A 9,776-nucleotide genomic window follows, 5' to 3' on the forward strand; every position below is an offset into this window, starting at 1 on the left:
CCACCAGATCGAATAGACCCATCCATATATATAAATATATATATATATATATATATATATATATATATATATATATATATATATATATATATATATATATATATATATATATATATATTTATATATATGGATGGGTCTATTCGATCTGGTGGAAAGCACTTTGCGATAAACTAGTGTCCTATCCAAATGGTGGCAAACAATTGCTATTGTCCATTTCACGCTATAGAAACTGGGATTAACTCCAGCTCCATGGGCCTCATCTCTCTAAAAGGACTACTTATTAACAATGCTAATGCCATGTTAGATGTCTGGCAAGAAATTTCAACCAATGGGAGAGTGGCTTTGATCTGTTCAGTTTTCTGGTTATGATTGGGACTCATAAAAATAGGGTTACGGAAGTTATTATCATGGGGCATCTGCTTATGGTGGCTGGGTTGATATAGATATATTAAGTATGCGCGACTGACACGTTTGAAATCACACCAGAAAAAAAAAGAAGTAGAATTTTTTTTAGAAATGTATGACTAATAACTGCCATTAGACAGATGGGTCTCTGGCATATGAGGTTTTTAAACATTAAATCTAGATAATTTGGGTTCAAATCTCACGAAGTTCAGATTAAAAAAAAAATAAATGTTAAAAGTAGTCTTATAATTAAAAGACTTGAAATCTTTTATATTTTACAGTGCAAGATGTTTAGCTGATGTTCCAGAGAAGAAAAAGCGCCTTCTGATCAACATTCATTCGAGAATAGACCGTAATTTGGGAGTTTCAACATACCAATACAATTCTTTTCTTTCTTCATTAAAGGAGAGTGGTATGTAAACCAAAAGTATTAAATCTGTATAAATTATATATTGTCAGGGTTCTTTATGTGTAAAGAGTAAGATTGGCAGAGGGTTTTTTTTTTTTTTTGTTTGTAATTTTTAAAAATATAGTTTTTATTTAATTAATCTACAGTTTTTTCAATGCTTGGCCAGATTTGGAAGTTTCATCATGTACAATGTGCGGCTATGTGGTCTAGTGGTATGACACTCGTTTTCGGATCAGAAGGTCCTGAGTTCGAGCCTCGTTCAGCGCATAGTTGAGTCCTTGGAAAAGACTCTTTACTCACATTCTCTCACCATACTCAGGTGTAAAATGAGTACCTGGCGATTAACAGTGTTGTCTCTGACGGAAAAAAACTGTAATATCGCCTAACAGGTGTCATGTCTCGTTCTTCATGTTACATGTTGCTGTTGGTCAGGGACCCTTGTAAAGCGCTTTGAGCACATTAAATGGATATTGTGCTACATAAAAAGCTCATGTTTTTACAATTATTTGCTTCCTTCACTATGTCTTCCATAAGGATTAATGACATAATATTTGTAACGGTTGAGATGTACATTTTTGGGGTTTTTAAACAAATTATTAAACCAGTCCATATTACCAAGGACGGTGGGGTTAAATATTTTAAAAGGGACTTATTTTCTTTAAAGTATGCAATAATGTCTATTTATTCCAGTGTGTTTGAGAGTTTGAATTGTATTGGGGGAAAAAGTGTGAGAGACAGGGGAGAGTCAGGCTGGTAAGGAGAGAGAGAGAGAGAGAGAGAGAGAGAGAGAGAGAGAGAGAGAGAGAGAGAGAGAGGAGAGAGAGAAGATGAGAGAGAGAGAGAGAGAGAGAGAGAGGAGAGGAGAGAGATGAGAGAGAGAGAGAGAGAGAGAGAGAGAGAGAGAGAGAGGGAGAGAGAGAGATGAGAGAGAGAGGAGAGTAGAGAGAGTGAGTTAGAGTTAGTTAGTTAGGTAGAGTTAGTTAGTTAGTTAGTTAGTTAGTTAGTTAGTTAGTTAGTTAGTTAGTTAGTTAGTTAGTGTTAGTTAGTTAGTTAGTTAGTTAGTTAGTTAGTTAGTTAGTTAGTTAGTTAGTTAGTTAGTTAGTTAGTTAGTTAGTTAGTTAGTTAGTTAGTTAGTTAGTTAGTTAGTTAGTTAGTTAGTTAGTTAGTTAGTTAGTTAGTTAGTTAGTTAGTTAGTTAGTTAGTTAGTTAGTTAGTTAGTTAGTTAGTTAGTTAGTTAGTTAGTTAGTTAGTTTAGTTAGTTAGTTAGTTAGTTAGTTAGTTAGTTAGTTAGTTAGTTAGTTAGTTAGTTAGTTAGTTAGTTAGTTAGTTAGTTAGTTAGTTAGTTAGTTAGTAGTTAGTTAGTTAGTTAGTTTAGTTAGTTAGTTAGTTAGTTAGTTAGTTAGTTAGTTAGTTAGTTAGTTAGTTAGTGTTAGTTAGTTAGTTAGTTAGTTAGTTAGTTAGTTAGTTAGTTAGTTAGTTAGTTAGTTAGTTAGTTAGTTAGTTAGTTAGTTAGTTAGTTAGTTAGTTAGTTAGTTAGTTAGTTAGTTGTTAGTTAGTTAGTTAGTTAGTTAGTTAGTGTTAGTTAGTTAGTTAGTTAGTTAGTTAGTTAGTTAGTTAGTTAGTTAGTTAGTTAGTTAGTTAGTTAGTTAGTTAGTTAGTTAGTTAGTTAGTTAGTTAGTTAGTTAGTTAGTTAGTTAGTTAGTTAGTTAGTTAGTTAGTTAGTTAGTTAGTTAGTTAGTTAGTTAGTTAGTTAGTTAGTTAGTTAGTTAGTTAGTTAGTTAGTTTAGTTAGTTAGTTAGTTAGTTAGTTAGTTAGTTAGTTAGTTAGTTAGTTAGTTAGTTAGTTAGTTAGTTAGTTAGTTAGTTTAGTTAGTTAGTTAGTTAGTTAGTTTAGTTAGTTAGTTAGTTAGTTAGTTAGTTAGTTAGTTAGTTAGTTAGTTAGTTAGTTAGTTAGTTAGTTAGTTAGTTTAGTTAGTTAGTTAGTTAGTTAGTTAGTTAGTTAGTTAGTTAGTTAGTTAGTTTGTTAGTTAGTTAGTTAGTTAGTTAGTTAGTTAGTTAGTTAGTTAGTTTAGTTAGTTAGTTAGTTAGTTAGTTAGTTAGTTGTTAGTTAGTTGTTAGTTAGTTAGTTTAGTTAGTTAGTTAGTTAGTTAGTTAGTTAGTTAGTAGTTAGTTAGTAGTAGTTAGTTAGTTAGTTAGTTAGTTAGTTAGTTAGTTAGTTAGTTAGTTAGTAGTTAGTTAGTTAGTTAGTTAGTTAGTTATAGTTAGTTAGTTAGTTAGTTGTTAGTTAGTTAGTTAAGTTTAGTTAGTAGTTAGTTAGTTAGTTAGTTAGTTAGTTAGTTTAGTTAGTTAGTTAGTTAGTTAGTTTAGTTAGTAGTTAGTTAGTTATTAGTTAGTTAGTTAGTTAGTTTAGTTAGTTAGTTAGTTAGTTAGTTAGTTAGTTAGTTGTTAGTTAGTTAGTTATAGTTAGTTATTAGTTAGTTAGTTAGTTAGTTAGTTAGTTAGTATTGTTAGTTAGTTAGTTAGTTAGTTAGTTAGTTAGTTGTAGTTAGTTAGTTAGTTAGTTAGTTAGTTAGTTAGTTAGTTAGTTAGTTAGTTAGTTAGTTAGTTAGGTAGTTAGTTAGTTAGTTAGTTAGTTGTTAGTTAGAGTTAGTTAGTTAGTTAGTTAGTAGTTAGTTAGATTAGTTAGTTAGTTAGTTATGTTAGTTAGTAGTTAGTTTAGTTAGTTAGTTAATTAGGTTAGTTAGTTAGTTAGTTAGTTAGTTAGTTAGTTAGTAGTTAGTTAGTAGTAGTTAGTTAGTAGTAGTTAGTTAGTTAGTTAGTTAGTTAGTTAGTTAGTTAGTTAGTTAGTTAGTTAGTTAGTTAGTTAGTTAGTAGTTAGTTAGTTAGTTAGTTAGAGTTAGTTAGTTAGTTAGTTAGTTAGTTAGTTAGTAGTTAGTTAGTTAGTTTAGTTAGTTAGTAGTTAGTTAGATTAGTTATTAGTTAGTATAGTTAGTTAGGTAGTTAGTTAGTTAGTTAGTTAGTTAGTTAGTTAGTTAGTTAGTTAGTTAGTTAGTTAGTTAGTTAGTAGTAGTTAGTTAGTTAGTTAGTTAGTTAGTTAGTTTCTTCATCATGATTTTAGCATACTTATTAGAAATTTGACAAAGAACTGAGTTGTAGTAGAAAAAATTTCAAAAATAAATAAAACTAATAGGGTGACAGTACTATGTCAGTGTCCAATCAATGAGATAATAAATTCCCTGTCTGGTGGTAAAACTTTTGAAATCCTCAGTTTCATGTCTTTTAACGAAGTGCATGCTTATATTTTCCTATTACATATAACATGAATTAGAGGTGTTTATTTACAAATTATCTTTTTGTTTTGTTTCTGGAACCAGGCCCTGTGGCAGAACAAGATGTTGTCCTGCTTTTACATATTTGTAGTTTCGGGCCTTTCGATTCTTCCTCAAGTAACAGACTTCAGTATGCTGAAAATATTTGGAATAGGCTTGAAGAATTTTGTAAGTTTTTTGAAGTGTTTTACATTTTTGATTTTCAGGAACTTTCAGAAATTTGATCTAAATTTCGACTGGAGAATTGTTCTTATTCAATTCTTCCTTCAGTTTTACTAGAGTTACATAATGAAGTTCGTTATTTTCTGTCATTATCTAAAATTTTTGATGATTGTTTGGAATTTCCAGTTTTCCTTTGAAAAGTATGTTTATTATGAATTTTGCATGTGAATCAGATTATGATATCATAGTCATATGTCACTCTTTAGATTGGATTCTCACCGACCAAACTACTTTGCTCTACAACATAAATGTAAAAGACAAATGTATCCCCGACCATTGTGCCATCATTTTCGAGGTAGATGCAGAAAAATTGAAACCAGAAAGGAGAACACGTATCAAAAGAAAGAATTAACGATGAAATTTTCAGCAAAGAGCTCATAAATATAATTCCAAAATTCATGGTCAACAAAGACAAGATCGGTTCTTACAACACTGAATTGAAAAATCTCCATAACAATCTTGCCCCCATTAATATGCGCATCGTCACAAGTAGAAAATCTGCACCGTGGATGAACAATGATATTAAAAAAGCAAAAGCTGAACGTCGTCGTGCTGAAAGAAAATGGCAAAAATCACTCCTGACAGTTGACAAAGAAATTTACCAAAATCACAACAAAAACGTGAAACATAAGATCAAAGAAGCAAAGTCTTCTTATTACAACACTTTGATCAAGGATTGTCGCACTTCAAAGGCGTTATTCTCCATCACCAACTCATTGACTGGAAAGTCTACTACAAATTCTAAATCCACACATCCTATGTCGGTTCCAGCGGGGGGATATTCCTGAATATTTCTGAAATTTCTTTCGGGAAAAGGTAGCTTCAATTAGAAAGAAACTAGATAGCAATTCATACTGAACACCTGACTTTAAGACATTCAAAGGCGATGCTTTGTTTTCTTCATTCACTCCTGTTACAGAGGATGAAGTCAAAGAAATAATCAAATCCTCACCTCCAAAGACATGCATTCTTGTTCCAATACCAGCATCGTTACTCATTTCTCATGTTGATATCCTTTTGCCCTTTATTACTTCAATCATAAATGAATCTCTGTCTACAGGGATTGTACCACATTCATTTAAGCATGCAATTGTTACCCCCTTGCTAAAAAAAGCAAATCTATCCCCCGAAGAGCTGAAAATTTTTCGTCCCGTTTCCAATTTACCCTTTTTCTCTAAAATCCTTAAAAAAGTGGTTGTTAGGCAACATAAAAATCATTTACTTAGATATAATCTCTACGAACCTTATCAGTCTGCCTACAGGCAACACCACAATACCGAAACTGCCCTAATTAAAATTAATAATGATTTTCTTTGTGCTGCTGATGCTGGAAAAATCTCCATCTTAGCGCTGTTAGATCTAAGCACAGCCATTGACACCATAGATCACTCCATATTAATTACACGTTTGTCGAAGACATTTGGAGTATCAGGTAACGCCTTAGAATGGTTTAAGTCTTACATTGACGGGCGTACACAATCAGTCCTGGTAGACAACATCAAATCTAACCCACAAACTTTAAATTATGGATTATCCCAAGGTTCCATTTTAGGCCCGCTCCTTTATACTCTCTATACACAACCATTGGGAGGAATAATAAGAAAACATGAGGTCAGCTATCACATGTACGCTGACGACACCCAGGTCTATAGCTCTGTCTATCCATCTGAATTAGATTTTTTAATTGTAAATCTGGAAATTTGTATAGAAGATGTGAAAAACTGGATGACAATAAACAGGCTCAAAATGAACAAAGAAAAAACGGAAGTTCTTTTGTGTGATCCTAAAAAATTAATACAAAGTGAGTATAAAATTTTATTACAATTGAAAACGAAAAAGTCCATTTTACTGACAGAGCTAGAAATCTGGGTGTTTACTTTGACTCGACCCTTTCCATGCATTGCCATATAGATTATTTATGCAAGACTTTATATGTCGAGCTCAGAAGAATTTCACAATTGGCTAATTTTTTAGATCAAAAATCTATTCAAACCCTCATTTCTTCCTTGATGTTTTCTAGACTTGATTACTGTAACATGCTCATGTATTCTATTCCAAATAATGTCCTCGGCAAACTGCAGCGCATTCAAAATCAAGCGGCAAAATTAGTTTTGAAAGGGAAAAAAAGTGATCATGTCACATCTTTGTTTTGGACTTTACATTGGCTCCCTATTAGATTTAGGATTACATATAAAATTGCTGTAATGTGCTATAATCATATTAATGAAACTTCTGCCTATATATCAGATTTGATAAATGTTTACACTCCCTCACGCTCTTTAAGATCCAACTCTCAATCACGATTATATGCGTTCCTAAAAAAACACCGGAGCATACTCAATGTCTCAATCGTTTCTATGTTATATGTTTGTGTTGAGAATATTGGCTATTAAGCTTAACTGCTGGTCAAAATTATTCGCGATGGTGGTGTACGAACGAATCGGCGGTCTCAAGAAGTAGGTGAGAGAGGGATCTAGTAATGACTTTGAGTTTGAAACGAATATTTTTGTGTTCGTGGATAGCTCACACGGTAGAGCCACGCTCTCACCTGCCAGGCGGAGTTGTCGTACCAATAAGGTCGCAGGTTCAAACCCCACCACCGCCGCGAAAAATTTTTATTCTCTATTGTCTTCTGGCACTTTTCTGTTCACTTCATATCTTGTTGTTACCAACATAAGTGCCTGCTCCACTCACTTTTCTGAATTAAAATTCACCCCATACACCGGAGCATACTCAATGTCTCAATCGTTTCTATGTTATATGTTTGTGTTGAGAATATTGGCTATTAAGCTTAACTGCTGGTCAAAATTATTCGCGATGGTGGTGTACGAACGAATCGGCGGTCTCAAGAAGTAGGTGAGAGAGGGATCTAGTAATGACTTTGAGTTTGAAACGAATATTTTTGTGTTCGTGGATAGCTCACACGGTAGAGCCACGCTCTCACCTGCCAGGCGGAGTTGTCGTACCAATAAGGTCGCAGGTTCAAACCCCACCACCGCCGCGAAAAATTTTTATTCTCTATTGTCTTCTGGCACTTTTCTGTTCACTTCATATCTTGTTGCTAAAAAAAAGGATCTAAGGCCTATGATGATCGTGCATTTATTCATGCTGCTCCTGCTGTCTAGAATTCTTTACCATTCAATGTTAAGAGCGGGGATGTGGATTCCCAGTCATCTTTTAAAAAGAAATTAAAATCTCATTTTATGAGAAGCTCACTAGATTAAAAAAACATCCTTTTAATAAGATATACATTTGTTACATCAAAATTCTCATGACATAATATTATAATCTCCCTTCATCCGCCATTATTGTTATATGTCCTGATATGATTTTCATTCAATAATTCATGTTAACAGATATTTTTCGTCTCTGTATGCATATGCACGTTTTGGTGAATGTGTTTGTCTTTGTGAGGGTGTGTGTGTGTGTGCGCGCGCTTGTATAAATGGGTGTGTGTACAATGGATTGGGCGCTATACAAATAAACTTTATTACTTTATTATGTGATCACAGCCATGTCAGAATATGACCAAAATACAATATTTTGGTATTTTGAGCCACATTTTCAAAATTACCTGGCTGAGCGTGTCCTTTTCCCTGGTGAACACTTTTACTCTAAATTCAATTATTCTAAATTCCCTTCTAATGGCACAGTCTTCCCATACTGTCTGCCATGTTAGAATTTGCTCAACAGTCCAGTTGCGTTAGTGATAGTGCATTCTCTTTTTTTTTTTTTTGTTTGCCCATTAGACAGAGACCAAGATTGAAAAATTATGTTTTCTATTTGTAGTTAGGAGTGATAAAGGACAGCAACAGTTGTTGTTTTTTTTTTTTTGGGGGGGGGGGGGGGGGTTTTTTAATTTCTTCTTAATCAGTTTGCTCTCTTTTCAAACATGTTTTCTAGCCCTGCAACCTACCACAATGTTGTATAATTTGAAACTGAAAGTGTATTGTGCAAATGACAAGACGTTTTCTCCATTAGAAGAGCTGGCGACAATGAAGTCATTTGGAATCAATCCAGATAAAGTAAGGGTAGATTATTTGATTAAAATACCTCTAAGATAAAGACAATTTCCTAAGCTCCTCGGTTTTAAGTTTCACCTTATCTATTTAAAAAAAGCTGAGCTATCAATTAAACAGAAACAAGAAGAAAAACAGTGATGATTAAAAACACATTTTATTGTTGACAATTTATTAAATGAAGAAAAAGTGAGGGATAAGAGTAATTTTTGAGTTTCAAATCTTTTTTTTTTTTTTTTTTAATATCTAGGCCATTAAAACCCATGATCCCCCTCCTTTCCCTTTCTTGTACATAAAATATTTATTCTGTAGGGTTGGCTAATTAATTTCCTAGAAGGTGAGTTTTTTTCTTTTATCTCAAATATGGATTGACCTCTTTTTTGTTTTTAAATTAACAAATTTATAGCTCTCAAATTGTATAATCTTTCTTTATCTGACAATGATGTTATATACTTGCTCTAATTTCCCTACCTGTATTTCAGGTGACCTATGGTTATCTTATTGAAGGATTTTGTAAAAATGGAGATATATCAGGTGCTAAGTGAGTAACTTTGAATATATTATTCTTATTATTATTCTTTATAATTATTCTTGTTTTAAATATTTGTTTTTGTAAGAGAATTTAGATAATACAGTCAATGAATCAATATCTTAGTTCATTATTAATGAGAGGCAAGATGAACTCTTAAATCACTTAGGATCAAGACACTTAAACAAATGTTTTGTTATTTCAATTGTATTATACTTGGACCTAAGAAAATCATGAAGTTTTGGATATTTGTATTTCATACAGCTCTGTCAGTCTGGGGGGTCCCGACCGCTGATATCAAAGGGACTGGTCTTTGATTCTGGGTGTAGTTCAGATTTATTTTTTTTCTGACCTTCCAGTTGTCCCTGGGTGTCTGAGATTTGGCAGAAAGTACTTTACTATATACTAGTGTTTTGTATCGAAATGAATGGTATCAAACAATTTACACTGTCTGTTTGATGCAACATTTATCTTGCTTTACCAGGAAGCCTATCAGTGATGTTTGATGACTCTGTAGGCCTGTTAAGCACAGGTTGTGATGTTTCATAAAAAAAAATCTTTTGTCATAAGAGTCGTAAATGACTCTTAATGCTTAATTGATTATCTTTTTAACAAAAATTATATGAAGATCTCTACTGCTTTGTAGCTACATGCAACGGGACAAATTGTAGTTGTAAATAGTTTGAAGTCCGGGCAAATTTCCTTAAGAATGTGGTATCCCACAGGGGTCAGTTCTTGGACCTGTGCTTTTTGTTCTCTACATACATCCACTTTCAAAGGTTATCAGGGGCTTTGGCCTGTCATACCACCAATATGCTGATGACACCCATTTATTTGGATCTGAACGTACTAAAAACTTTGAAA

At 32.8% G+C, this 9,776-nt stretch overlaps 1 protein-coding gene across 1 annotated transcript in view; it reads left to right on the forward strand.

Moving 5' to 3' along the window:
* Positions 1-249: 249 nt before the first annotated feature.
* Positions 250-9,776, forward strand: part of LOC144972825 (uncharacterized) — a 45,555-nt gene continuing 36,028 nt past the window's right edge. The window contains exons 1-5 of the mRNA XM_078914549.1: positions 250-362; positions 687-817; positions 4,188-4,310; positions 8,268-8,389; positions 8,866-8,924. Coding sequence (XP_078770675.1) covers positions 250-362; positions 687-817; positions 4,188-4,310; positions 8,268-8,389; positions 8,866-8,924 — 548 coding nt within the window. The remainder of the gene's footprint in view (positions 363-686; positions 818-4,187; positions 4,311-8,267; positions 8,390-8,865; positions 8,925-9,776) is intronic.

This window comes from Berghia stephanieae, chromosome 1 (genome assembly GCF_034508935.2).
Source record: "Berghia stephanieae isolate SIO BIC M18660-M18661 chromosome 1, UCSD_Bste_1.3, whole genome shotgun sequence".
NCBI classification, from domain to species: domain Eukaryota; kingdom Metazoa; phylum Mollusca; class Gastropoda; order Nudibranchia; family Aeolidiidae; genus Berghia; species Berghia stephanieae.